A 26,661-nucleotide genomic window follows, 5' to 3' on the forward strand; every position below is an offset into this window, starting at 1 on the left:
TCGGAGAAATACGTGGTTGTAAATTATAACTCTACTCCGATACGTGGTATAAAACAGAGAGCCCCTACTGGTAATTCTCAGATCTACTCCGTAGTTACAGTATTGGCCATTACGAAGAGTTAAAACTCCCCACGCAATTCTCCGGAGTATATTGGAGCTCTACCAGGGCCCATGGCAAAAGTAATCAATTGGAGAATTGCCTTCCCACAAGCTGAATCCCATGGTAGGAAGGGATGATACGTAATGATCCATCCGGATTTCGGGTGCGAAGACGAACGTTTGGAACCCAGAGGCCTATTTATACCAGTGGCTGTCCGCTCTCGTTGTCTATTGAATGGTTGGAGAAACAACTAAGGAAACAATATCTATATTCATCATGGGTGCCCTTCGACCAACTTCTGGCCCTATACCCTCCACTCAGACTGTAGCTCTGGTATCCGAGCTGGGGGGAGACGTCGAGTTTCGTGAGGGATATCCAGTTCCTACACCCGGCGAGAATGAAGTCCTGGCGAAGGTTCTGTATACTGGTGTCTGCCAAAGTGGTGCGTTTTATATATATATTTCTTGGCTATCGTAGAAAGACTGACACACTTTGATATGGCTTTTATGCACATCTGCTAATCTGCTAAATATTAGACCTCCATACAAAGAACGGCACTGCAGCTGGTCCGTCTGGTGACCCCATAACTAAGATTAAACTCCCCCATGTCGGCGGCCACGAAGGGGTTGGCCGGATTGTGGCACTCGGGCCCGGATGTGGTTCTGATTTAAAGGTAGGAGGTCTTGTGGGAATCCGGTTCTCGAGTCGGATCTGTCGACGCTGTGAGTTCTGCCTCGCTGGGACGGAACAGTATTGCGTCAAGAGCACAAATCATTTGCACCATGAGGATGGTAGCTTCCAGGAGTTCATTGCACTTGATGCGGATTATTTGACGATCTTACCGGATGATATTGATCCGGTGGTCATTGGGCCGGTTTTATGTGCTGGTGTCACAGCCTATAAGGTTGGTGGTTCTGCTTTGTCCCTGTTGTTACCGCTGAGGATACTGATACCCCACGCAGGCGGTACTAAATGCTAATATCAGGGCGGGACACTGGCTGGTCGTTGTTGGTGCTGGAGGTGGCCTTGGGCATTTAGCTGGTGAGTCGTCATAATTGGAGCTACATGCATTGATATAATGCTAAATTGAACAGTTCAATACGCAAAAGCCCAAGGAGCATTGGTCATTGGTGTTGATGCAGCAGACAAACGCGACTTTGTCCTTCGCCTCGGAGCTACTGAATTTATTGACTTCACCTCGGCCGACCCCGTCCAGCGCGTTCATGAAATCACCGGGCTTGGGGCGCACGCAGTCGTAGTTACAGCTGGAAGCGCAAAGGCTTTTGCTCACGCCTGCGAAATGCTACGTGTTGGCGGAACACTGAGCTGTGTTGGCATTCCTCCAGGCCGACCGGTGCTGGAGACACCGATCTGCACCATCGTGATCAAGGGACTTAAGATTACCGGAAATCTTGTAGGCTCACTGAAGGAATGTATGGAGGCTGTCGACCTCGTCAGGCGTGGTGTGGTGAAACCAGAGATTAAAGTCCGCAAGTTTAAAGAGTTGCCTCAGGTATATGAGGAGATGGAGAAGGGTGATATTGCAGGAAGGATCGTGCTACAGATATCGGAGTAGCCACCGTCATCTCTCGCACTGAGAACACTCTGTGTGTCGACTAATCATGAACTCTCATTGAGACCTTGTGATTGAATTCAGCCGTATCATATATGGAGCGGTCCAGATACTCATTCATAGTGCTCTCGTCATCCGCTATTTGTTCATCATAAAATCTTAACAACCGAGCAGGTGCTGTTACCAAAGCTTCCGCAGTCTTCGCATGCAAGATAGACTTAAGCATAGCATCCTGCTCTAAAAATGGAAGAAGCTTTTGGTACAAAGCATGCAAAAAGTCCTGAGGCCCTAATCGAAGCTCATATGATGAAACTGAGGGCGTATACAACACGACATCAGCAAGTGAGTTTGTTACTTCGAAACACTTCAATAACTGCATTCATGTTACCACCACCGTCGCCATAGAAAGAGACTAACATACCTGATCACGACCCAGAGGCAACAAATCAAACTCGGAGAAACCTTGTAATGAATACAAGAGGTCCCGACTGACACGGGCTGGGAACTTGAATGTAAGAAGCTCGGAGTACGCTTTGGAGGATAACATCTGTCGAGACAATGCTTCCTGCCAGATGATAGTCCTCATCCATTCCTTAGTAATGCAGTAGTCCGCCATCCGGACAGATGCCCTGCCGCCCACTTCTAGCGCAAGCATAGACAACGCCGCTTCCGTATCTGTAAGGCAATCGGTCGAGATTACATCAGGATTCAAAGCACCGGTACTCCGCTTGAGAGAGACGCTATCAAAAGCTGCGAAGAGCTTAGCTAGCTCCAGTAAGCCTTGAGCATACTCATTGCCTGCTGAATATATTCCCTCCAGTAAGCGAATCGGGCTCGTATACGATGGTAGGAGTCCAAGATGCATTGCATAGCCCCTGAGAAGATCAACATCCAGCGTTACCCACATACGCAAGGGTGACTTTACCTCTCCGAAACCCAGAGAAGAGTGAACAAAATATCCTCATTCGCAATGACTTCATCACCGCCAGCCCTTGTCTCACGGTCCCACTCATCTAACTTCAAAAGCCTCGCGCCAGATATAGCCTCCTGTATGAACATCATCGCCGAGTTCCGCTTATTGATCTTCGCATGATACACATGCAAGAAAAACGAAACAAGGATACTCTTCATGTCGAGATTTTCTCTATAATTGCTCTCCTCACGCAACCTCATGCACTCACTCGCCATTGCAACACAATCAACAACCTGTCCGTCATCGGTCAATGGTGGGAGCTGCAGTTGCGCCATCGTCGCCGCGCAAAGCGCCGTGGCGAGACAATAAACATCAGTGTCATGGCCACCGTCGTCGCCCGCGAGTCGCCGCAAAAGCACCTCCGCATCAATTACTGGCCAAACACTGTACGATGAATGCTGGTACCAATGCACCACCGTTTCGAGAACTGACCGAGAGATCGTCCTATGTCCATCATGACTTTCGTTCGAAGCACCGACATTCAACGAAGTAGAAGCATCTGTCCCCGAAACAAAGCTCACAGAATCGATTTTGCCCGTGTGACGTCTAACTTTGGGGCCTCTTCTACGCGCCGGTTTCAGGTATGTGCATTTCACCTGTTTTGGGGCACTGCGGCATGTATCGCAGGGCCAGGCGCCGCTGCACTTAACTTTGCGGGTAATGCATTCGTCGCAGGCTCGCTTGGTGAGTTTTGGGCGCATGGAGTGCGGAGTATGTGATGGTAAGAGGTTCGGTATGGCTGTAGTGGAGAACGGGGGGGGATGATGTATGGCAAGTGTATGCGGAGAGAATGTTGGGGGTGAGGGGAAATTGGTTGCCGGTCACTGGACCTGTGCATGCATGCATCTAGACCGTCGACTATGGGATTTAGTGCTTGTTAGAATACTCTTCGTTGAAGCTATATCAAATGCCGATCGCTGTGAGATTTGATTATTAATGCTATTGCAGATAGATAACTATAGCTAACCGAAAAGGTATACTATGAAATTGATGGTGTGATCCAATATGTCGTAGCATTTATAGATGCTAGTCCTAAGGACACACGGGACGCTCCCACACTTGTTCCTTTCAGTCTTAGCCATACTATGTCTATCTATTGGCATCGACCGGTATAAATCGGAAACTGTGATTTCTCAGTCTACACATACCCCCACCTGGGTCTTCTGTGAAGAGATATACCGCTGAGTCACCAATATTGTCCATCGACGGTTAGAATGACATAGTAAGTAGCTATATATGAACAAAACCTGCCATCTGGCAGACCTAAATCAAATTCGAACATATCGATATCCCCACATAAACAAATCACAGAGACATGGAAGGGAAACGATCCTAGACTATGCACCATTTCGAAGGCTGCTTCTCTCTACCACAGCGCTAAGCTCTGAACTAAGAAGAATCATGAGGTCCAAGTGCCGTCTCTCGGTGGAGGTTAATTGACGAGTATCCATTTTTCGGAGGATCACGGGGGTATCTTTCAGAATCCTCATACATTCCGGATTATCGAAATCGAAAGGTTCGGTGATGATCTTGCATAACAGATTCAAGATCGCCGAAAGCAGATAGAAACAGATGAACCTGATGGTAAGTCAGATTCACATTTTAGAAAAGGACAGGGCCTCGGGCCTGCATACCAGAAAATCTCTCGAGTTAGTATAAAGCGCGTGGCACACAGGATTTCCAGAGACGAAACACTCGCTCGAACTGATAGATTGAGGCCTGACCGAAGAGCCTCGGTCATGGGACCGCATGGTCGGCATCGGCTGACAGCTTGGTGAATGCATCCTAGGCTGTGGTGATACTTAAGATTGATCAAGAGAAGTTCGACATCTGTAGTCGATTGGGTGGGAAGATCGGAAATGTGGAGGGTAGGTCGGCAGGCCCTAGGTATTGAGAGTCGCCATTTTTCCAGCTCATCGTCGAGAGCGCGAATAGTTCTGAGTATTTCAGTGTCGGATTTCTTGAGAGAATGTGGTTCATAGAGCTCTGAATATACCCCTGACATGACTAAGCTTAGCTTTAAATGGGACATAGAAAACTCTGTACGATGATTCTGAGGGTCGCTTGTAGGGAATAGCTTTGAAAGATACTCAATCGGAGATTCCGCCGCGTCTAATGAAGCGGGTATTAGAGACTCGGCAAGCATAAGAACTGGCGTACCCGTTCGAAAAGATAATTCCTTATCGAGCATGAAGCTGTTCCAATAGAGCGTTCGAAAAGTTGATTCTTCATAACCAGTACACACCGGTGCCACCTTTCCTTCTGGACTCGAAGTGGATTCAGAAAACCCCATAACTGGAGATAAATCGTTCGCTAAGCGGGCGACAGTGCTCATTAGCTCTCTTGCGAGCTCTAATCTTCCGTGCGAGAAGTGAAATAGAACCTTCTCTATGATTAGCTCATGCAACGAGAATATCATTTATTGCCAATGGTATCAGAAGCAGATGCTAAAGGGAAACACTGGCCAGGGCATACTTACAAGTAGTAAAAGAGCTTGTAGCTTACCGATACTATGTCCTAGATCATGGACTGTGGAGAGCAGGCTTTCAGCCTCAAAGGCACATCGTTCGCCATTGACTGGATATAAAATATGTTCCCTGCGATCTGCGACAGAGCAAAAGGCAACGAAGGAAAGCACAAGAGCTTTAGCAATGGAGAGAGCCTGGGGAGATTTCTCATTTGGAGGAGAATATGCGGTCTTCACTGAATCTTCTAAGAGGGACATATCGGCAATAGGGTAGATCAGGCCAATTTTACCACACTTGCAGAATGCAATGCATGCTTCACTGATGAACCTATCGGGTAGTTCGACGGAGTTTCCGTCTGACTTGAGGCCTGCTCCCTCTGAGGTTGACTGATTAGGAAAACTCGCCCAGGGGAGGCCAAATGACAAAAGCGTCTGAAGAATACCAGAGGTCCCGCGGTGAGACTGAATCCACCTTTGTCCCATTGTGGAGAAAACCGGGATTCCATAATATCGAAAGAATGCGCTATTATTGTCTTGAGCGTTCAGGCCCCCGGCATAATGGCCAAGCTCATGACCTTCAACCGCTTGATTCTGAGGCAGGGGATGGCTCGCATGACCATCACAAGAGGTGCTTCTATCTGTTCATAGCATTAGCTGTTGCTATAGACGACAACTAGAAGCTTAATCTCTACTCACTCGTCTCTGATCGACGACCACTATCAAATACTGAGACATAGTCGTCAGGAATCTTGGCACGCGTGTTTTTATGTGTATATTCAGAGCTACCAGCGTTATATTAGTCGTGTTGGAGGCAGCAATATTGTAGAACAGTATGATGGGTTGCTCTACTCAGATAAAGCATCTGCCGTTCGTTTCCGTCGACGATCTATGCTTGTATATGTGCATTCTAGCCCTTGGTGTAGACACCACTCGCATTTGGCGGCGTTGCTCTTCTCAACGCATTTAATCTACGATCAAATCAGCACCTCCACCATACCTTTAAGTGAACTGTTACGGGCACCGATAACACTTGCTCACCTTACGCGAACAACAAGAATCGCAAGCCTTCCGCGGTCGCCCTCTTTGGGCGTCGCGGGACCGGGGACTCATATACCGGACGAAGAAGCGGTCGAAATATAGTACCGGCGGAGTGATTGGCTATAGAACCGGTATTCGTTCCCCTTCCGCCGGAAGACGCGGATCCACGGCAGAGTTTCGGCTTGCCTTGATCAGTTGGGCCTAATACTAATGTCTCGGTTCTTAATTTCGGAATGCGACGTCTCTATCCATTGATACCGACCAACTCGGCATACCAATCGACACGGGATGTCCGTGGACCTTCATTGGAAGACCGGGCTTTTCAGCAGACTATTCCTCATCTGGCCGAGCCAAGTGATGACCCAGAGAGACAAGAGTGGGCACATCGCCTCGTGAAGACTTGGCGGCTAGAATTGGTAAGGACTGTCGCATGTGTATAGGCTGTCACTGCAGTTCTCTGCTCACACATATTGCTCTAACATATGTCGCATATCCCGAAGTATCGCAAGCCTTCTGCAAGTCAACAGGATCTAAATCTCAGGACTATTTCATCCTCGTCAACCCAATCCAGAAACAGACATAGCCTACCCGCTAACCAAAGGCGGTCTGGTACAGAATCCACCCAACCATTGGGAAGGTCCATCCAGCACGACGTCTAAATCTCCTACGGAACCGACGTCATGAGATTTAAATCGATTATGATGGCATCCCCACCCAGAGTAACTATATAAAATATAATGGTCTTGCAAATTTTCTCAATCACTGAAATTCAACTCTCAAATATACTCGACCAGATTTGTAATTGAACAAACTACACCCCCTAAAATGGAAGACAGGCCCGTCGCACCCGCGAGCAAAGATGTAACTTTCCCCTTCAATTCCCCACTCCGCTTCACTCTAGACAAAATCTACTATGAACAAAGACTAACGCAAGCATCGCAGCTCCGCGAACTTACTGCTCAAGAGTCCTCCGCCGCAGTAATCTTCCCCTCATTCACTTCTGAAACAGCCTGGGCTCTTGGTCTCGCGCTCCGGTCCAGGATTCTTTCCCTCCCGGCGGATCAACGCAAGCCGGCTCTCATCTCTATCGCGCTAACCGGCGGGTCCGAGCCACATGTTGTATTCCAAGCCGCGACGGAACCCGGGACCTTCGCCGATAACGAGGTGTGGGTGCGACGGAAGCGCAACACCGTGCTGCGGTGGGGGGTGTCGAGCTGGCTGATGCGGAATAAGATGCTGACGAGCACTGGCTTGGGGGCGGATCAGGTGGAGGGGGCGTTTGTGACGAAGCATGCCTTGACGAGTACCGGTGGTGGAGGGGCAGCGGATGACTTCGCGATCCATGGTGGGGCGTTCCCTGTGCGGGTGAAGGGAGTTGATGGTGTCATTGGTGTGGTGGTTGTTAGTGGATTGAAGCAGGAGGATGACCACCAGGTTGTTTTGGAGACAATTCGGGAGTTTATCAAGCAAGACAGCCAGTGATGGTCAAGAGTTGTATAGCTGGTTCACGAGCGACTCAGTGTGTATATAGTGTGTACTAGGGAAATCGGGATTTACGAAGTCTTAGCTTAATGCCTATTGTTTTTGCTCCACTTCCCATTATACCCTCTGCTAGACACTGCTTAATTCCCTCCTCATAAGTGCAGTCGGGACTGCTTTTAGGACAGTACTACTAGTAATTTAAGAAATTATGCCATTCGGGAGATCTACCCTAGTTTGTACTGATGGAGACACATTTACGTCTTGGGATGGAGAATGTTGTGATTGAAGCTAGTCAGATAATATTCAAGGTATCATGCTATTCCCGTCACCTCATGTATCGAGGTCTAATAAAAAATGATTCAAACCAGCCAATAAAGCAAAGTAAAACTCCATACATCCCTCTAAATAATTTTACAGTTCGTCATGCCCAGAAGGCTCATCATCCTCATCAGCCGGAGCAGAGCCATAGAGCTTGCTGGTGATGGGGTAGGCCACGTTGGACAGCTGCTCCTTCTGCTCCTCGAAGTCCTCGGTAGTGGCTTCGGCAGCGTTGTCCTCGAGCCAGTCAGTGACCTCCTTGACGGCGTCGAGGATGGACTGCTTGTCGTCCTCATCGATCTGGCCACCCAAGCCGTTCTCATCGTTGACCTGGTTCTTCAAGCTGAAGGCATAGTTCTCCAGAGAGTTGCGGGCCTCGATCTTGCCCTTGATGGCCTTGTCCTCTTCGGCGAACTCCTCGGCCTCAGCGACCATGCGGTCGATCTCCTCCTGGGAGAGACGACCCTTGTCGTTGGTGATGGTGATAGACTCAGCCTTGCCAGTGCCCTTGTCGCTGGCGCTGACCTTCAGGATACCGTTGGCGTCCAAATCGAAGGAGACCTCAATCTGGGGCACACCACGGGGGGCGGGGGGAATGCTGGTAAGCTCGAACTTGCCGAGGAGGTTGTTGTCCTTGGTCAAAGAACGCTCTCCCTCATCTATGATCAGTTAGTATGGGTTGCTATAGCATGTCGGATTAGAAAGTAAACTTACAAACTTGGATAAGAACGGTAGGCTGGTTATCGGCGGCGGTGGAGAAGATCTGGGACTTGCGAGTAGGGATAACGGTGTTACGGGGGATGAGCTTGGTCATAACACCACCGGTGGTCTCGATACCGAGGGTAAGAGGGTTGACGTCCATCAGAACGACATCTTCAGTACCAGCCTCGCCAGAAAGGACACCACCCTGGACGGCAGCACCGAAAGCAACAGCCTCATCAGGGTTGATACCCTTGCTAGCCTTCTTGCCACCGAAGAACTCCTCGAGAAGAGCCTGGACCTTGGGGATACGGGTAGAACCACCAACAAGGACAATGTCGTCAACCTCAGACTTCTTGACCTTGGCGTCCTTGAGCACCTGCTCAACGGGCTTGAGGGTCTTCTTGAACAGATCCATGTTCAGCTCTTCGAACTTAGCACGGGTGAGGGTCTCAGAGAAGTCCTCTCCGTTGTGGAAAGACTCAATTTCAATGCGAGTAGACATCTGGGAAGACAGAGTACGCTTGGCCTTCTCGACTTCGCGCTTGAGCTTACCCATGGACTTGAGGTCCTTGGTGATGTCAACGTTGTTCTTCTTGTTGTACTGCTTGACGAAGTAGTCCATGACACGGTGGTCAAAGTCCTCACCACCAAGGTGAGTGTCACCAGCGGTAGCCAAAACCTCGAAGACACCGTTGTCAATGGAGAGGAGGGAGACATCGAAGGTACCACCACCAAGATCATAGACGATGACCTGGCGCTCATCACCAGTCTTATCCAATCCGTAGGCGATAGCGGCGGCGGTAGGTTCGTTGACGACACGGAGAACGTTGAGGCCGGCGATGGTACCAGCGTCCTTAGTAGCCTGTCTCTGGGCGTCGTTGAAGTAGGCGGGGACTGTGACGACAGCGTGGGTGACAGACTTTCCGAGGTAGCCCTCAGCGATCTCCTTCATCTTTCCAAGGACCATGGCGGAAACCTCCTCAGGGGTGAAGGTCTTGGGGCTCTTGTTCACGTCAACCTTCACGACAGGCTTGCCATCCTTGTTGACAACCTTGAAGGGGAAGTTCTTGGTGTCCTTGGTGACGTCCTTGTCATCAAACTTGCGACCGATCAGACGCCTGGAAAACATTAGCACACCGATTCATGCGTACGAACTAACTGGAGAAACTCACTTGATATCAAAGATGGTCCTGACAGGGTTGGCAGCGTATTGGTTCTTCGCGGCATCACCGACCAGACGTTCCTCATCGGCGAAAGCGACGTAGGAAGGAGTGATACGGTTTCCTTGGTCGTTGACAAGAATCTCGACCTTTCCGTTCTGCATCACACCAACACAACTGTTGAAAGAGTTAGTCATTGTAACGCACGACGTTGTTTCCCTGTTGCAGAACGTACGAGTAGGTGGTACCCAAATCAATACCAATTACAGTTCCATAGTTGTCTTGTACAGAGTCCTCCTGAGCGTGTGCGGTACCAAAGAATGCCAGGGGTGCGATGAAAACAAGGAGAAGGTAGAAGATGGTGGTCCAAGCAGTGAACGGCTTGGCCGCACCGTTGCGACTCGAAAGTCGCGCCATTGTGCCTATGTGTATATCGAGTGGTGGTCTTTGCTAAGGGGCACGCGCGTAATTATCAGGTGGCGTGTTCGTACTGTGCTTGGTGAATCCCTTGCGCTTCAATACAGTTTCCTGTATTCAAGAAAGAGAAGCAAAGAGAATAAAAAGAAAACCCAACCACAGGCGACAGAATGGAAGGGGGAGGAAGGGGAAGTTGAGGCAAAAGAGAGAAGTTGCTGAACGAAGGACGTGAGAGGAAGAGATCAGCTTTTTTAAAATGCTTGAGGCCAGAGAAAAGGACAGCATGGCTGGTACGGCCATCGCTCTGCAGGTTACTCCTCGCAGTGTGATTGGTGCGTCGGCGTTCAGGACCAGGATGACTCATCCACCGTGGCCACCGCCCTCTATTCTGCCGGCGAAATCGCCCCAAAGTGTTCATGGATCTTCTGCAGGCGGTCCACCGAACATACTAGAACCGGGTTTCATTGGCTAGAAGCCCCTGTTAAGTAATCCTTTTTGCTTTGCCCTATTTTTTAGCCCCCCGGCCATCTGCTCAGGGCTCATTCAGGATACGTGGACAAAGGACCTACTTCGTCGACCTCCAATTGTACAGTAGCTTGAGTACAGCGTGTACTTTCCATATCTCAAGTTTCCCAACTGTAGTCATAGTGAAGTCATGACCGCTGCAGTCTAATGACTCGCACCACATGCCTACACGTGGCCACATGTTGGTACTATCTGCTTGTCGGACAAAGAGTATGGCACCCCCATTCAAACTATGGATCGTAACAATATCATCCTTGATGCTTAGTACCACATCCCCATGGCAAGCTTCTCAATGGACTATAGACAATGGACAGGTCTATCAGTCGACGTCTCATGTACTGGACCCAGCCCTTGGGCAAATGATATATCACATGTATGGAACTTAGTCTAGAGTCCATCATCCTATTACCAGTAGTCTCAGAGGCAACTTGCAACTGTCTGGAGAACCATTCATAGCCACTGTATCATTTTCCTTAATCAGTATATTTCAGCCCGCAATTCTGAATGGTTTACCGCCTCATTGTTTCTATAAAGTTCTCTGAACAATCAAGGCAAGCGTTGTGGCAAAATATAAATTTTGGGGGCCAGAGGTTCAAAGGAGATGGGAGGGAAAAAGGAAGCCGATTGATTTTATGATATTATTCATTCGAAGAGTTAACCAAGCATATGAATTCTTTTTTATAGCTAGACTTTGAAAACGTTCTCCGTGATTTGCGTAGGGTTCTTTGTCGAACAAAGCATCGGTCATGCGGTCTGTCATGTCTGAAAAGACCAGCATATCGTGATTCCTGCTTGGCAAACATGAAACAAAAGAAATATGAAACAGTATATCGAAGTTTCGGGTCAAAATGTCTCGAAAGGCAAATAAATGAAGAAAAAGTAAAACAAAGGTTGACGATACAAAGGTCCTAGACTTCTCTGATAGCTATTTGAGGAGACATTTTTTGACTACCGCGTGGTCTTTGTGTTGCATCTTCACATAGGGCTATGCCAAGGCTGATCAATTACTATTTCAGAGAATCAAAGAGTTTACCTTTTACATTGCCCATCACAGATCATATAGTATGATATTTTTGGCACATTATGAGTAGAACAGCCTTTGTTACCGACAACAGTGACCAATTTAAGCGCATCAAACCCCAAGATATTCGCCTAACCAAAGTATAATTGAAACAAACAAAAACACGGGTGGATATCATCGAATCAATCATAATCATCAGAAACGCACAATGCAGGATTACATATGCATGATCAAAGAGCTATACCCACATCTTCCCTTGTGTGAACTCGCGGAACCGACGAATCGGGCTTTCTAAGTTCACTGCCCCGTCTCTCGCTACCAAATGCCTCGATGTCATCCCTCTCGTGTCTGCGACTGCCAGGTTCATACTGGGTCTCCGGAAGAAGGACTTCGCCAGTCCTGGCCCGCTTCTGTAGCCAGTAGTTTCGCATTCGATCAAGCGCTGTCTTGAAGTCGTCGAGGATGACGGTGTCGCAGAGACATTTGAAGATAAATGATAGCTGCTCAGATGTCATTTAGTAGCTATCCACCTGAGGATGATCCGAGGTAGAGAGCTTACTTTCCAGAATGGTTCAACTCCGGTAGGGAGTGTATGCGCTGGGAAGGCGTTCAGAACGACACACGTATCGATGATTATGAATGCAATGGAAAGGCACATTGATGCTAGCATAATCCCGAACCGCGGGCTCACAGTCACCAATTCTATAATGCCAAAGTTGTACAAGCGCTTAATAGTGTAGAAGAGTGAACAGGTGGTGAACACCCACCAGGGGTCTCTGTCAATTGTTTAGCATCATATGGATGGAAGTGGGAAGAGAGTGAGATTACCGGAAGAGAGGCTCCATTGGCCGTGTTGTGAGGAAGATCTTGTTAATATTGTTGAAGTAGGTGAAATTGGCGTAGATTTCCACCACCCAGTACGGCTGGACCAGCAGAACCGTGATGATATAAGCTTGTGAAACCCTGCGACTCAGGAATGGCTTATTCTTCATCCACGCAATGACATTATGCAGAGTCCAGGACACATTCAGTCCGATAGCACTGCAGGAAAGGTACCATCCGTAGGCGGGTTCTTTGGGGAATATGAAGGTGCCATGGGCCATAGCGAGAATAAGCTGGATGGCACCGCGACTCGTTAGCACTCCGCGCACAGAGAACACAGTGGAAACGTGGAAACACTAGGAGATCCCAAGTCAATCACCTCAAGATCAAAGCATACCTCGGCAAAAATCAGTTTATGCAACAGAATGTGTCTCTTCATATTCGCAAAGGTCACCGCGGCCATCACCACCAAGGAACCGACCATCAGGCCCTGTCCCCAGGCCTCCAGGACAAGATCATCAGGATCTGTGGGCCGGGTGATACGATCTCCGGACGCAGACATTGAGAGGGGCGACGACCATGACCAAGCTGTGAGTTTGAGATTTGATCGTCAAGCTTGCAGTGCGCGCGGAAAGAATGGAGGATGTATAGTTATAAAAAGAATTCATGGTGTAAGCATGGGCACGTGCGGGTTGGAACGTGGGAAGAAATATGGTTTCTGGGGTGCAGGAAGTACAGTGACTAGTGTCGGTAGGAAGACCCTCGACCAGGAACTCCTGTGGTACGAGGCCAGACGTATTCGTACTAATTGCGGGGATTGTCGTACGTCCATTAATTTCCACCGGTTAATATGGTGCGACAGCCAAAGCCTAATTCCTGGACGACGAGAAGTTTCCCCGACCAGGTGAGGCTAGACCGTTTAAATGCCTCGTACCGGTCATCTTGGCCAATGTGGGAGTCGCCATGTCTCCGTTCCTGGTGGAGGTTCCTGCTCCTTTTCTCATCGGGCCAGGCGTCCCTAGGTTAGGGTGAACACTAAATATGATTCCCGAACCTTGATCGAGCCAATTGGTTCAACTCCGCAACCCTTAGTCTGTTCCAGGTGGCTCGAGTCACCCGAAGTTTTTCGATTGACCCGATTTGTGACCGAGGTGCGAAGGGAAAGGAAAAAAGCCTTGGTCCCCATGCGGGCTTTTCTCCACACCCGTCGACCGGAACCCAGAGTGAGCCACCCTGTGTGGACTGCTCATTTACGACGTGCATGTTCCAACGGTTTTGGGCACAGGGGTCAAGATGTTAGATTCAACTTCTACAAATTATTGGGATTCCCCCTTGAAGCATTTAACAAAACTTGATCTCTAACCAGTCCCTCCTGAAGAGTACCGATTCTGAAATCGCACTGCCAGCAGTCATGTGGACGTGCGTCCCACTCATGGTCGCACCGTGGCGTCAATTTCTCCCTTTTCTACCGCGAGATTGGCCTTCTCTGGAGGGTCACCTCCCCCAAAGACTTCTTGCATTTCTTCCAGCGAGTGGTTGGATGTCTGAATAGAGAACAGATCATTAGCTGGTGCTCTTTCTGCTTTCGAAACGGCCGAGTCACATCCCAGAGCTTGGGGAATGGCCCCCTTAGGCGAGAATGAACGAAGACAAAGAAATATACTTTAGGACATACCTCTTTGAGAAAGAGCCATGAATACACGACGATTGCATAGTTGAAAATCGCAAACATCAGGAACATTCTCCATTTGATGTTCGTTATGGCGTGTGGCGTTATCTGCGACATCATAAAGTTGAACAACCACTGCGACGCAGCACCGACGGCTACTCCCACTTCTCGTGTGCGACTAGAGAAGATCTCACCAACATACAGCCACGGGAGAGGCCCCCAGGACATATTGAAACTAAACGCCTCCGCATAGGTCATGATAATCATGGCGATCCCCGCTTTCGTTGGCGCAGAGTCGGACCCGCCCGATTGTGTAGGATGGGTCGCCAGAACACATGCAATGATGAGCATGAACGAACCCATTGCGAATGCTCCAACCATGAATGGAACTCGCCTTCCAACACGGTCGAGAACAAATAGTTGAAATATACACACTCCGACTACCTTGACCACGCCAAAACAGCCTGTCACTAGTTTAGCTTCGCCCTCCGCTCCCACGGCTTCGAAGATCTGATTGGCATAGTAAGCGAGTGATGTGTTTCCCGTCAACTGGGCACATAGCTGAATTGTAAAAGCAATGAAGATACGGTAACGATTCACTGGTAAAAGAAGCTCGCGGATGGTGAAACTCTCCTTGATCCGGGACTCTTCCTCAATTCCCGCAAGGATTTCATCAAATTCCTTTTGGAGCTCTTCGGTTTCTTCACCTCCACGAACCCATTTCAATGACTCCCAAGCTTTATCTTTCTTTCCCTTTGTGGCGAGCCACCGAGCACTCTCTTTAACTGTGCACATACCAAGTAGAAGCAATGTGGAAGGCAACAGTTGCAGACCCAGCGCAATCTGCCATTGCTTCGTGGCATCTGGCTGGTCCTTTGAAACGGCGTAAGTAACCCAATAGGCAACCATAACCCCTGTGGCAAAGAACAATTGGAAACAGGCCCCGAGTCTTCCACGAATCTCTTTAGGGGCCATTTCTGCTGCATACATAGGTATCAGTGTAGTGGCGGCGCCGATACCAAGCCCGGCAATCACTCTACCAGCGTAAAAGGTCCCCAAGGTATGGGCGTTAATAACCTGTAAGATGGTCCCTACGGTGAAGACAAGTGAGCTCAGAATGAGTCCAGAGCGGCGGCCCAACTTCGAAGCTATAGGCATTGTGAAGAAGCATCCAAAGAATGCCCCCGCCTCAAGAATTGACACCGCGTTGGAATTGACCGTCGTTTGCTGCGAGTTGCCATATCGGAAGTCTCGCTGAAAGGATGGCAACGTGAGGACACCGCCTGCATGGTTGAGTTAGACAAACATTGTGATTCGGTCAAGATTTGTACAGTTGCTTCCAACATACTAATAACACCTGTGTCAAATGCAAACGCAAAAGACCCCATGCAACTGGCAGACGCCAAGTATGTGGCACGGAAGAGGCCGAGCTTGCGACCCATATTGGTTCTGCTCTGAACAAGCCGTCTTCTCGTGAAAGTGGAGCCACAGCGCAAGCTTTCTGACAGTCTCATGAACAAGAAACCAACAAGAAAAGCCAAGCTAGGTGTCATGAAATTTAAAGCCACCGAGAGCGCCGCCAGAAGCTTGTTGACACCCCTTGCGCAACTGCCGCTGCCGCGTGTCGTTTGCACAAGGCTGTGGGGAGGCTAAGGATTTAGCCATCCACTTGAAAAACAAGACAGCATATGGTATGGCCTCCATGGTGCAATAAGACGCAGTCATGGGTCATTTCTAGGAGCATTATTCCACAAAGAGCAAGTTATCGGCAGATCTGGCTGTTCCCCGCTCGGGACTTGTGATAGTAGGATAGGAGTAGGTCAATGCTCCAAGGCAGGAGTTGGTTCTGATTTGAGTGTTCCGACGAGACTAGTTGGCTGCGGATTGGTCGAATCATGGATTGGATGGCGTGCTTGAGGCGGCTCGAGAGCGTCAGGCCGGAGCAACGCCAGCCGAGATAGTCTAAGATATGTTGGCCGGAGAAGGTTGTATAGTACCTACGTTCATCCTCTATTTGAAAAAGAATGATTATCGAAGCAGACATGCATAACACGACCTTCTCAAATCCGGCGGTCGCGGTATTTGATCGCAGATTCACTCACATTTTGAATGTGGAGTCGAATACCCCACAAAAAGGCGATGATCGACATAGATTCCCCATAGAGTAATGGGGTAGAGGTCTCCACTCCGGATGATAGATATTGGTGTTAGGAGATTGTCATTTTGCTAGGCCATAAACAAATATAGAGAATGAGATTTATGAGGGTGTGTATATACCTCCTAGGGCGTCGAAGCACTCCCGCACAGAATCGGCATCGAAAGATTTGCATCGATGGAGCTTCTGAGATCTGTACTTGATCCAATCGAAGACAACGCTATCGGGAGTTGGTCCAAGAAAGCAGCTACTACTACGTAAGGTATAAAAGTCCATAGATACCATAGATATCTAATAGGAAGGAAGAAATGAAGTGATAGTTCAGGTTGCACGCTCCACTGCTGTTTCCTAAGACCAAGTCTAGGTTCCCCATATTCCTAGCCTTAGCGCCTTAGGCACTTACGATCAGAAGACCACGAAAGCAAGTTGACAGAAAAAGAAGAAAAAGAAAACAACCGATAGAGGAATAATAGAAAAGAGGCAGCAGACAGAGAGAGAGAATAAAAGTAATTAAGATCAATCAGGTTGACTGATATAAAAACGACAAAAAGCTCACCCTCGTTCTCGCCTCAAATCAAGGGCGTTCTCGAGGGCTACGAAAACCCCGAAGGATTTTACATGTCGAGGCCGGGACTCGAATCAAAGGGCCACGGTTCAGTGGTCAACATACGACTAGTATGTACCACTACGCCATCAGGGCCCCTGCGGTAGTATTAGGACCAAATTTGTTCATCTGTTCGCGCAAGGTAGCCGAAAAGGGAAGGTGCAGTTGCCTGGAATGGGAGGCAGACATGGCGGCCTGGGGCTTTGATCGATGCCTAACGTCATAGCACGGGCTTGAGGTACAAGGAAGAACTACTCCCAGACAGGATACTGAATATACCCGGCTAGATTCTGCCCATATGTTTCTGAGGGACGTGTGAAATACAAGGAATACATGAGGCGTGAGCATTCACATACAATTCAAGTATTGAGAAAGTATTGGGCTGGTACTTGCTGGTCTAATACTTGCTCATAATTTGATGACGCTCCATTAATTGCCCAAACGAGGCTTAGAGAAGGATAAGCTCGAACGTTGAGAATGAGAAGCGTACTAGTACTTCCATCAAGCATGATTGATATTACTTGGCACAAGGATAAGCTTACCTTAGATAGTGGCTTACGACATTTAATACGAGGCTGCTACTACGTAAAAGTCTGGTTAAGTGCAGGGATTTACCAGTCGCTCGCAGGATTTCAACGCCGGCGGTGCTCCGTCTTAAAGCATCGATACGAGAAGTGATCGCCAACCACGACATATCATGTGAAACAAAACTCCATATCATATGCAACAAGTACCACCTGCGTATTACAACCTAGCTATATCTGTAATTGCAATTGTTTCAAGCTTGATGCCTCAACAGACGATCCAAAACATGAAATACTCCCTCCCTAGTAGTGGCTTGGAAGTTCCTTTGGCCACATTGCGTACATGGCACATGGTATATGATCTGACTATATGAGTTAGATATCTACTAGTAGCTCTGATAGTATCATGACATAGACTGTCAGATAGCTCTTCAGAGATAGGAGGATACAGGACCATGTATCGACCACTGTGGTGGACATGACCTAAAGAATTCCACTCTGGCAATTAAAGAACTGAATACGAGAGAGGTCGGTCTTACTACGTGCAGCTTACTAGGTGGAGTACATCCATATCTTATGGCATTTCTCGTTCACAGTAGACCAAGGCAGAGGCACCCGAACTAGTCCCTTGTTCCTTGCATGTCTGGTGCGTGCATTACTAGTAGTAAGCTAACCGAGAAGAGTACGCTCCACCTACTCGAACAAATAGTAGCGAAGAGATACTTGTGTTACCCAATGTCGCGAACGTTGAGCAGGAGTACTGTATTGCATTGATTCATGTCTAGATCAGGGTACGACGTAAGATAGAGAGAATAGCGAACTGCCGATAAACATTGCAAGCGAATGGTGAAGTGAAACCCTCTCGCTCTCAATCGACAATAACTCTGAAGATGCTGAGGTTCAGTATTTTCTCACAACAGGGCCTAGCTCTGAAGTGAAAGCTAGATGAGGTTTATAAGTTTGAGGGTTTACTTTGGTCTTATAGGATCACTTGTAGCAGATGCTAGGAACCGTATATCTTCTGAGGGGTTATGGATCAGGAACTGCAACTCGTAAATGGCTGAATTATTATTATTATCATCATAATTTATTACAAAATTTTTTAGTTGTACAGATGCCTCGCCCTTGGCGTAGCAGAATCGAAGCCCAAATCGCAAAGCGCGATACTAGGGGCGCCTCTTGAAAACCAGATTGCATCCATCCTATGACAGTCAGCACAAGTTATGAACAAGAAGATATGGCAAGATATGGCAAAAACTTAAAATAGTGAGCACTTACCATCGGAAACAGTGTGGCGAACACCCTAATCTCCTCCGACCTCGGCGTGGGGTGATGTTCCCAATCGAGCTCTAACGACGCTTTTCCAATCATACCTGCTAAGGATAGCGGGACGTACTTTCTTGCGAGGCAGTCATGCGGCCCGGCACCGAAGACGAGCCAGTTTTTGGTCTTGGACTCGGCGTCTCCGGTTATCCAACGATCGGGATCGAAGACATCGGGGTTGGGGTAAGCCTCTGGGTCGTGCAGAGCTGGGTAGCAGGAAGGGATGATCATGGAGCCCTTGGGGACGGTGTAGTTGGGCGTTACGGGGAAGTCCTTTGTTGCAAGGTAGGGGACGAGGATGACGGGCGGCTTGTAGCGAAGGAGCTCCTTAATGACTGCGTTTGTGTAGGTGAGGGATTCTAACGTGGGGAGATCGAAGGGTTTGTTTCTGTCACCACCCCGCGCGGCCAGATTTTCTTCCCGCAATCGGTTGAGTACGTCGGGTCGCTGGGCGAGGATCTGGAACAGCCAAGTTGTGGCACTGCTGGACGCATCCTGGGACGCAAAGAGGAAGGTGAAAAGTGTGTCTGAGATTTCCTCGTTCGTGAATTCCCGGATCATGTTCTTGGGCTTTTCTAAGTTGGTCTCCCCGGCGGCGACCCTCTCGCGATACCGATTGGACTCCATCATGTGGAGTACCCAATGGTCCACAATGCAGGTGGGTGTCGCACCTGTCGCCATGTTTGCCTTGCATCTAGCTGCACATTCGGCGAATACCCGATGGACAGCATCAGCCGTCCGCTTGCCTAGCCAGGTCTTGGTGAACGGGACGTACATCGCCAGAGGGATATTGACCAGATCGAGGGCATCGGTAGCAAGGTAGAAGTCATCGGCAATCTTCTTCACCTGATCATCGGATATGTAATCGCCGAAGAAGGTACGGCAGGAAAGTGCACAGTTGATCTCGCGGAACAGGGTCATGAATGCCATTGGCTTGCCCTGGTTCGCCTTCGTAGCGGTAACGAACCGGTTGTAGTAGTCATCCAGTACCTTCTCTTGGACCGGGAGGTAGGTGGCTATAGCCTTGCTGGTGAACAGAGGAACCAACCCTCTCCGGTACTCAGCATGGTCTCTACCCTGAAGAAATACCCATGCTTTGTGACCTATGATGTCTCTCGCAACCGGTACAAGGCATGGCTCGGCGTATGCAGGTGACTTGAAAACCTTATGGGCTAGATCGCGGTCGGAGGCGAGAACGACAAATCTGCAACGTGAGGTGTGAGTACCGTCGCTTACACTGATTGATCGAGTTCCAGCAACATCATGGCGAATGTGAATACACACCTGTGAAAGATAGATACACAACTGAGAGGTCCACTCGCCCACTGTCTAAGATAGCCATCGAAAGTTGGATAAATCGCTTGGATGAACGGGCCCATGAGGGGGATCTTAAACGTAGGGCCAGGGAGGCCACCCTTTCGCTTGAGGTACAAGACTAGAGACGAAGTCAGCAGGGTGAAGGAGATCATGCTACCGATATTGCTGATTACCTTGGTCATACAGCACTAAACCAATCAGAAACGTCACGACGTATTGCCAGGCAGACCATTCTGCCAGAAAATCTGGTAGGGCACCTTGCAATTGGGAAGTCTTGTGAGCCCATGACTGCGACAGCTCAGGCTGCGTGCTGGATGTGTTGAAGATCTCAGTAGCCATCTTGGCGTCCATTGTGTTAGAGGCGCACTTCCCAACTTCTGGAAAATGCAGAAGGGGCACGGCAGGACTTTATTATAAGGAGATGAAATCGACCTTCTGGGCCGTGGGTGGATCTAATGCTGAAAGAATAATCGAACCAGAGGCAACATCCATGATTCTCCCCTTCTAGCGCGGGCCAAAAGTAGGTGGTCTGTTCCCCTGACATAACGGGGAGAAGATCGAACGACTCGACCCACTCTCAGAACCAATTGGTTTATGAGTCCTGGGAAATACCCTGGTGATGGCGTGAGTTTCGATATGAGGGGGATCGAATCCCAGTACATACATTACCCCATTAGGACTAGACTCCGAAAATCGAACATATACAGTCGGCGGGGTCTAGTCCTCTTTCGGCCACACTACTGTAGAATCCTTGTCAAATTATAGAGTCCACCAACCACGGGATGGTGATTGCCCAAGTGGCGTGCTCAGTAACAGTGTCTTCCTGCCTATGAGATTCCTGAGAATATCGTTAAGATACCTACTCGATATTACCGTTGCCTCCGACTCATCCATACTAACGAAATGCCCCTATTCGGCTTTCTGAAGCCCTTCATGTGATCGTCTCACTCTCTCTAATCGAAAGAATGTTGTTTTTGACGTACGCATATTGCTCTACGGTACATCATCAACAGCGATGTAGTGTTTTAAAGCTTTGGACAATTTGGAAAGTGGAACCTTTTGAAGAACCAATTCCTCGATCATTTAGTACATATCGTGATATGTAAAAAATTCGAGATGTCGATAAAAATAAATATAGCCCCAGGCGGCGGTCCACTTCAACAACCTACAGTTCTATACCTAGATACTTACATATAGCTCAAAAAGAATGGAATGCTCACATGACCTGACAAGGGCTCACCTAGATCGTCGCTCCTGTTTTGAAAATACGAAATCAGCAGCTGAATCAGAAGCTATGCCGGGTTAAGAACCAGCATGCGCTTAACAAAGCAGACAAGGATTGTTAAGCTTAAAAAGTCGTGGCCACTCTAGAGCCATATGGCTGACGAGTAAGATCTAGAAGCAGCATCGAAGTCTGACGAATCCCATCGAGGTATAACTAACACTTAATATTATATTGCGGCTTGAACCATGGTAGTCATCCAGTCATCTATTATTGTAAACGAGGATCGGAGGTTGGAAGTTGACGGTAATCGACAGAAGCTCTAGATTGCGAACGTGTTTTCACAAACAGAAGATGCCTGCTACGATAGGCTTGTTTCTTGTAGGTTTGATATACCCTGTATGTTGCTATTCACAAAAAAATAGCTTCAAGATGCGACCATTGACCGAAGCGCTGAGAACAAAGATCCAGCTTAGATCAGATGTTTGTTATAGTGTACGAGTCTCATCGTACTTGGAGTAATAAGTCTCTATGCCGTGCATGCTTAAACAGAGATATATATGTAGATCCCGTCATAACGGGATCAACTACAAGCTAAGCCATAACATATATACTATCGACGACTCCAAACAATTTCCTAAGACTAATATATTAAAGTAGCTGATTCTATCATCTACCAAGTAAGCTAAGGATGGCTTTTGAGAGAAAGTGATATCATATCGCCTTTGATGTATTAGAAATTGAGACTTGAGAACTCGATATACAGATTGTATCTCGGGTAAAAGTGGGGATGTAAGAGTTATTTATGGGTATTTTGTTCTCTTGGCGCGCGGCTCGACAGCACGTACCTTTTTGTACCTGAGTCTTCCGGCTGTCTCCACCTACACTTCCACTCAACTTCCCTTCCCCAAAATGCGCCAAACTCTTCGCCGATCCTGTACTGCATGTGCCAAATCCAAACATAGTTGCGACCTCCGCACGCCACGCTGTTCTCGCTGTATCAAGCGCAATGTCCAGTGCAACTATGCGAATGAGCCTTTGACGGCGCTGCCGGCAGCTCCCGGGCGGGGAGATGGCGGATCACCAAGACCCCTCGATGGATCCGGCGCTTTAACCGCCTACAGACTTGGATCTCTCGATCCTTTCGATTCATACCCACAGACGAGACTTCCCCGGGAACGCGTACAACGTCTCATCCACAGCTGTACGTACAGCTTCATTCAATGTTGTAGATGACAGCGGGGCTTACCGAATTCAGTTATCCACAAGATCGCCTTTCAATATTATCCGCTCGACCTGAATCCAACGACAAATCCATTTCTTATCTCGTGGTGGCCACTTGCTCTGGGCGACCCGGCACTATTTCATGTCTCGCTGCAGACAGCATGTCTCGACGAAGAGTTGTTGGCCCAGAAGGGCTTTCAAGCTTCGGAACTTCTCATGGCCGACTCTGTCTCATTGCTCAGGCGCAAAGTTGAAGATATATCGCTGGCGGTACAAGATGGAACCATGAACTCTGTAATCACCTTGGCAGCTATTGAAGTGAGATTCCGTCCCAGACTATCTTATCTCTCTATCTCATCTTCTCGATTACTGATAACACGCCACTCAGTTTGGTAAAGGCAATATCAACGTCAGTCAAATGCATGTTGACGGAGCAATAAGACTAGTCAACATGCGAGGTGGTATCAGTTCAGTGAGGCAAACCAGCCCGCTTACCGCGAGGATGATTAGCTGGTAAGTACCTCGTTGTTCACCTTGAGTGTGTATTATTCACATGCATCATAGGGTATCGATGATCGTAATGGGCCACCCTCAATTCGAGACCCAAGATGATGTCGGAATTGGAGACGGCATACCGCCTATTCCAGAATGGCAGTTGGATCCCACCACCCATTATGATGGTTCGTCGGAGCTCATCGGTATGAATGTTGATTATGCAGTCAGGAATGTCTTCATCCGTCTTCGTAGTGCCTTCCAGCAGGCGCGGCGGGTCCATTTTCCAACCACAAGACTTCATGACCTCACTTGCTTTGTCATACACCGACTTCTACTTACAGCACCGGGCACGGAAAGCCCTCAGTCGTCATCGATCACCGAATGCATCCGCTACGCAATCATCCTCTACATGTTTATTATTCATGGGCCAACGTATTACTCACATGCCGCCATGATGAATAGCATTGTCATCCAATTCATAGACCAACTCATGCAACTCGAATCGACTCCTCGTGTATATGGTTCGCTTGATGCTTGGCTTCTTGCAATCGGCATGGTAGCCTCAACCGGCACACCCGATTATCAGTGGTTTGTGGAGAAAGCGCAGACCATGGTTGTTTCTCTACAGCTGAGTAATTGGGATGATGTTCTTGTCCACATCAAGTGTATCCTGTGGATGGAGACACTGCAGGGCGAAGATATTTTTCGACCTCACTGGGACACTATTTTCAGTACCATGAGTCATCCCGGCACCTGTACTTCACCAGGTAGCGCTGAAGGAGAGCTCTTATGTATCTCGCCTACTACCTTGGTACCAAACAAGCCAGAACCGGTCAGTACAAACGGAAGGTCATGGGACATGGATGTGACATTGCCTTGAAGACTATAACAACGAGCTGCAGAAAACATCATTGAAAGCTATGGAACCCTCGAAAGTGCCAACCACTCAACATGCACGGTTGAAGTTCGGAGTCATGCATGGCATAGGCATACTGGCCACGTGGATAGTTGCGTTAGCTTGCACGAGGACATCATTATTCGTACAACCATTTTACGGTCTTTAATCAATACGTCACGACGAGTCCTACCTCCTACTATTGACAGTGTTCAATTACTGCTGTTATACAGCATTAGCATCTTCTGCTCAAGGGGTTCTGGGGACCAGCGGCAACCGAATCAGTATTGTACCTGCTGATTGGCTCGAAGCACCGGCAGTGCCAATATCAACGGCATTGAGCTACGGCAACAGATTCGGAGACTCGGTAGTGTATCCTTTTGATAGGATAGTCTTGCTCGAATGAATGGTACTGACGACATCACTGACGCATTTAATACTGGGGTAGAAGAGCTAACATTTGAATTTTAGAAAGTAGGGGGTGCGAGGCCACCAAGGAAGCATTTGAACCCAAATGACTGCAATATGTGTGATGCGCCCAGTGGAACTAGGCTTTGCACTGCCTCGACCACGAAGATGGGCAAGAGCCTAGCATCAAAAAAGCATGGAACACCCCTGAAGGTAGAACCTGAGAGGCCCACCCTTCTACGAGTAGTAAACTGATTAACGTCCTTTGAACTTCCCAATTCAAAGACAAGACAAGGAATGTCAGATGGACTGTGATCCGGGGGATGCGGCGCAATTTTGGTTTTGCTAATTCCGGGCTTAAGTATTCAGCTAGCGTAGCATAGATCATGACAATTTCTGATAGGACTTTAAGGCATGTACGACGAGATTTATTGCGCAAGACCACAATACCTCCTTGATCATCTAGAGATTATCCAAGCTAAGGGGGCGCTTCTAAGCATAGGTTCTTGGTTGCCAGATGTTGTATTGCATCTGCCGCTTTGGGTATATTTTCTACCTTGATAGTACATGTAGGGTGTCACGACACTTCGCTTTCATAGGAAAGTGCATCCTCAATATCTGTAACTAGAGACTCCGTTGGTCTAAGCTTGGGGAACTTGAAAAATTTAGCCTGATCTTTTTGTAAAATTCCTCCGGCTACTCAGCCTAAATGGATATGCTTCTCAGAATTTAGGGGAAGGGGGATCATAAAAAAATCCAAGATTATGATCGGTCGCCATTTAGACGATCAGTCGGGTAGTTAGGCCCGGGCAGCCGTCTATTTAATTTTTCTTCTCCCTGTTCTACTGCAGTAACTAGCGAAGGCCGGATCCCAACCCGGGCGTGAAATAAAGAATTAAAAAAGAAAATTGATGCTAAAACCAGAGGAGAGTGGAGCGGCTTACACTTGGTGTATTAGAGATATCTAGGACTCCTGTGAGCAAACATCAGCTTTAATTGTGTGGATTGGATATCAGAATGAGTTGATAGAGGAACAATAATTACCCACTGTTATGCAGGGAAGATAACTAGCACCCAAGCAGACAACAGCACCCGGGTCCAATGTATGAGATATATCATTAGGTTCTGATCAAATGGCGCTCTATCATAGTGAGCCATACTTTGGAGCTGACCATTCGAGTAGCATTTCGGTTTCTTGATATTTACAGAGTACTGTAACACTATTTAACATATTATACAACAGATAAAGTGTACACCGAGGTCCATAGAGGCACATTTATTCTACGTATTGGTAGCTACTGCAGGCCAAACATCATGGCCGCATTTACCACTGGCCAGGTGTTCTGGTAGAGAGCTTGAAGCTGCAGTCCGGCCTTTGCAGCCAGCTCCTCCCACTGCCGCTGAGTCCGCGCCTTCGACCCCAGAGCACTCATAATGCAGATGTCCGTTCCAGTTTCTGCCCACCGCGCCCCCTTCTCCGGAGGTACCCCGTCATCAATCACAATGCGGGACTCGGCATCCATGGCGGGAATAATGTTCTGGAGGATCTCGAGCGCCTGGTGGTCAGGGAAGTGACGGGGATGTAGCCGGACCTATGGATGGGACTTGGTTAGCTTCATGTACTCTTGGGGGTAAATGGCATGGAAGCCTTCAAACCTACAGCCGAAGAAGCTGGATCACGTAGCACCCAGACGCAGTTCCCCCGCCATAGACGAGAACATACTGTGCGTCCTGGACAGGCTGATTGGGCCACGACAGACCGAGTGTTTGGTAGAGCGTCAGACTGGCAGTAGCCAAGCCCGTGCCTACCGTAGCTGCCTGCTGAAATGACATTTCTGGAGGAATCTTGTACACTAGCTCGCCAGGAATGGCCACATACTCAGCGAAGGCGCCCTGGGTGGCATCCTCGGGGTTATTCCCAAAGGCCGCTCCATAGACCGAATCACCCACCGCGAAGTGGGATTGACAGGCTCCGCCTACTGCAACTACCTCTCCGGAGAAATCCGTGCCCCAGGTGGCATCGGGGCTGGGCGAGAGATCGACAGACTTCCAGTCAACGGGATTGAGAGCGAACCGGCAAGGCGAATCACCCGGATGAGCCGTCCAGTCAACGACCTCGAGTCTTCAGCGTCTTAAACGGTGGTAATGAACGTGCCCTGTCCTTTGTACTCAAAGACCTGCAGTCAGAGAAAAGCTACACCATGCTGAACCACGTTGCCCACACCAC

At 48.5% G+C, this 26,661-nt stretch overlaps 11 protein-coding genes across 11 annotated transcripts; 4 read left to right on the top strand and 7 right to left on the bottom strand.

Moving 5' to 3' along the window:
- Nucleotides 1-376: 376 nt before the first annotated feature.
- Nucleotides 377-1,676, top strand: BDV37DRAFT_292734 (zinc-dependent alcohol dehydrogenase; the record flags this gene model as incomplete). The annotated part of the gene is made up of 4 exons (XM_032089238.1): nt 377-542; nt 637-1,004; nt 1,063-1,141; nt 1,195-1,676. The coding sequence occupies 4 exons, from the start codon at nt 377-379 to the stop codon at nt 1,674-1,676; spliced, it is 1,095 nt and encodes a 364-aa protein (XP_031946936.1).
- Nucleotides 1,677-1,716: 40 nt separating this feature from the next.
- Nucleotides 1,717-3,347, bottom strand: BDV37DRAFT_292735 (putative C6 transcription factor; the record flags this gene model as incomplete). The annotated part of the gene is made up of 3 exons (XM_032089239.1): nt 1,717-2,046; nt 2,095-2,548; nt 2,599-3,347. 3 exons carry the CDS (start codon nt 3,345-3,347, stop codon nt 1,717-1,719), a joined length of 1,533 nt encoding a protein of 510 aa, XP_031946937.1.
- Nucleotides 3,348-3,983: 636 nt separating this feature from the next.
- Nucleotides 3,984-5,596, bottom strand: BDV37DRAFT_277960 (fungal specific transcription factor domain-containing protein; the record flags this gene model as incomplete). Its single annotated transcript, XM_032085910.1, has 3 exons — nt 3,984-4,224; nt 4,281-5,029; nt 5,126-5,596. 3 exons carry the CDS (start codon nt 5,594-5,596, stop codon nt 3,984-3,986), a joined length of 1,461 nt encoding a protein of 486 aa, XP_031946938.1.
- A 1,330-nt stretch (nt 5,597-6,926) lies between these two features.
- BDV37DRAFT_236410 (DUF967 domain protein) lies at nt 6,927-7,798 on the top strand. The gene is made up of 2 exons (XM_032080608.1): nt 6,927-7,012; nt 7,094-7,798. Exons 1-2 carry the CDS (start codon nt 6,977-6,979, stop codon nt 7,631-7,633), a joined length of 576 nt encoding a protein of 191 aa, XP_031946939.1. The 5' UTR covers nt 6,927-6,976; the 3' UTR covers nt 7,634-7,798.
- A 98-nt stretch (nt 7,799-7,896) lies between these two features.
- On the bottom strand, nt 7,897-10,567 carry bipA (Hsp70 family ATPase KAR2). The gene is made up of 4 exons (XM_032091256.1): nt 10,049-10,567; nt 9,826-9,990; nt 8,666-9,771; nt 7,897-8,610 (listed from the first exon to the last, which is right to left on the bottom strand). Exons 1-4 carry the CDS (start codon nt 10,228-10,230, stop codon nt 8,045-8,047), a joined length of 2,019 nt encoding a protein of 672 aa, XP_031946940.1. The 5' UTR covers nt 10,231-10,567; the 3' UTR covers nt 7,897-8,044.
- Nucleotides 10,568-10,753: 186 nt separating this feature from the next.
- On the top strand, nt 10,754-11,228 carry BDV37DRAFT_236413 (uncharacterized protein). The gene has a single exon (XM_032080609.1). The coding sequence runs from the start codon at nt 10,917-10,919 to the stop codon at nt 11,139-11,141; it is 225 nt and encodes a 74-aa protein (XP_031946941.1). The 5' UTR covers nt 10,754-10,916; the 3' UTR covers nt 11,142-11,228.
- A 209-nt stretch (nt 11,229-11,437) lies between these two features.
- BDV37DRAFT_236415 (uncharacterized protein) lies at nt 11,438-13,514 on the bottom strand. Its single transcript, XM_032080610.1, has 4 exons — nt 12,996-13,514; nt 12,605-12,891; nt 12,336-12,552; nt 11,438-12,276 (listed from the first exon to the last, which is right to left on the bottom strand). Exons 1-4 carry the CDS (start codon nt 13,158-13,160, stop codon nt 12,007-12,009), a joined length of 939 nt encoding a protein of 312 aa, XP_031946942.1. The 5' UTR covers nt 13,161-13,514; the 3' UTR covers nt 11,438-12,006.
- A 514-nt stretch (nt 13,515-14,028) lies between these two features.
- On the bottom strand, nt 14,029-15,709 carry BDV37DRAFT_277964 (putative MFS sugar transporter; the record flags this gene model as incomplete). The annotated part of the gene is made up of 3 exons (XM_032085911.1): nt 14,029-14,142; nt 14,274-15,550; nt 15,616-15,709. 3 exons carry the CDS (start codon nt 15,707-15,709, stop codon nt 14,029-14,031), a joined length of 1,485 nt encoding a protein of 494 aa, XP_031946943.1.
- Nucleotides 15,710-18,499: 2,790 nt separating this feature from the next.
- Nucleotides 18,500-20,710, bottom strand: BDV37DRAFT_236418 (cytochrome P450). The gene is made up of 4 exons (XM_032080611.1): nt 20,364-20,710; nt 20,158-20,308; nt 18,829-20,077; nt 18,500-18,752 (listed from the first exon to the last, which is right to left on the bottom strand). The coding sequence occupies exons 1-4, from the start codon at nt 20,539-20,541 to the stop codon at nt 18,717-18,719; spliced, it is 1,614 nt and encodes a 537-aa protein (XP_031946944.1). The 5' UTR covers nt 20,542-20,710; the 3' UTR covers nt 18,500-18,716.
- Nucleotides 20,711-22,324: 1,614 nt separating this feature from the next.
- Nucleotides 22,325-24,011, top strand: BDV37DRAFT_277966 (Zn(II)2Cys6 transcription factor; the record flags this gene model as incomplete). Its single annotated transcript, XM_032085912.1, has 4 exons — nt 22,325-22,616; nt 22,671-22,954; nt 23,025-23,149; nt 23,201-24,011. The coding sequence occupies 4 exons, from the start codon at nt 22,325-22,327 to the stop codon at nt 24,009-24,011; spliced, it is 1,512 nt and encodes a 503-aa protein (XP_031946945.1).
- A 1,718-nt stretch (nt 24,012-25,729) lies between these two features.
- BDV37DRAFT_277967 (chaperonin 10-like protein) lies at nt 25,730-26,637 on the bottom strand (the record flags this gene model as incomplete). Its single annotated transcript, XM_032085913.1, has 3 exons — nt 25,730-26,026; nt 26,115-26,556; nt 26,633-26,637. 3 exons carry the CDS (start codon nt 26,635-26,637, stop codon nt 25,730-25,732), a joined length of 744 nt encoding a protein of 247 aa, XP_031946946.1.
- Between the last annotated feature and the right edge of the window lie 24 nt (nt 26,638-26,661).

The sequence above is a fragment of the Aspergillus pseudonomiae genome, assembly GCF_009193645.1.
Source record: "Aspergillus pseudonomiae strain CBS 119388 unplaced genomic scaffold BDV37scaffold_2, whole genome shotgun sequence".
Lineage (NCBI taxonomy): Eukaryota > Fungi > Ascomycota > Eurotiomycetes > Eurotiales > Aspergillaceae > Aspergillus > Aspergillus pseudonomiae.

What these genes read in the sequence shown, in the direction of transcription:
- BDV37DRAFT_236410 (XM_032080608.1), top strand. Translation starts at nt 6,977, where the DNA reads ATGGAAGACAGGCCCGTCGCACCCGCGAGCAAAGAT. An exon ending in TCGCACCCGCGAGCAAAGAT is followed by an intron (nt 7,013 to 7,093) that starts GTAACTTTCCCC and finishes CAAGCATCGCAG; the next exon opens with CTCCGCGAACTTACTGCTCA.
- bipA (XM_032091256.1), bottom strand. Translation starts at nt 10,230, where the DNA reads ATGGCGCGACTTTCGAGTCGCAACGGTGCGGCCAAGCCGTTCACTGCT. An exon ending in AGGACCATCTTTGATATCAA is followed by an intron (nt 9,772 to 9,825) that starts GTGAGTTTCTCC and finishes AATGTTTTCCAG; the next exon opens with GCGTCTGATCGGTCGCAAGT. An exon ending in TACCGTTCTTATCCAAGTTT is followed by an intron (nt 8,611 to 8,665) that starts GTAAGTTTACTT and finishes AACTGATCATAG; the next exon opens with ATGAGGGAGAGCGTTCTTTG.
- BDV37DRAFT_236413 (XM_032080609.1), top strand. Translation starts at nt 10,917, where the DNA reads ATGCCTACACGTGGCCACATGTTGGTACTATCTGCTTGTCGGACAAAG.
- BDV37DRAFT_236415 (XM_032080610.1), bottom strand. Translation starts at nt 13,160, where the DNA reads ATGTCTGCGTCCGGAGATCGTATCACCCGGCCCACAGATCCTGATGAT. An exon ending in CCAATGGAGCCTCTCTTCCG is followed by an intron (nt 12,553 to 12,604) that starts GTAATCTCACTC and finishes AACAATTGACAG; the next exon opens with AGACCCCTGGTGGGTGTTCA. An exon ending in GAGTTGAACCATTCTGGAAA is followed by an intron (nt 12,277 to 12,335) that starts GTAAGCTCTCTA and finishes ACATCTGAGCAG; the next exon opens with CTATCATTTATCTTCAAATG.
- BDV37DRAFT_236418 (XM_032080611.1), bottom strand. Translation starts at nt 20,541, where the DNA reads ATGGACGCCAAGATGGCTACTGAGATCTTCAACACATCCAGCACGCAG. An exon ending in TTTAGTGCTGTATGACCAAG is followed by an intron (nt 20,309 to 20,363) that starts GTAATCAGCAAT and finishes CTTCGTCTCTAG; the next exon opens with TCTTGTACCTCAAGCGAAAG. An exon ending in TCGCCACACTGTTTCCGATG is followed by an intron (nt 18,753 to 18,828) that starts GTAAGTGCTCAC and finishes TGACTGTCATAG; the next exon opens with GATGGATGCAATCTGGTTTT.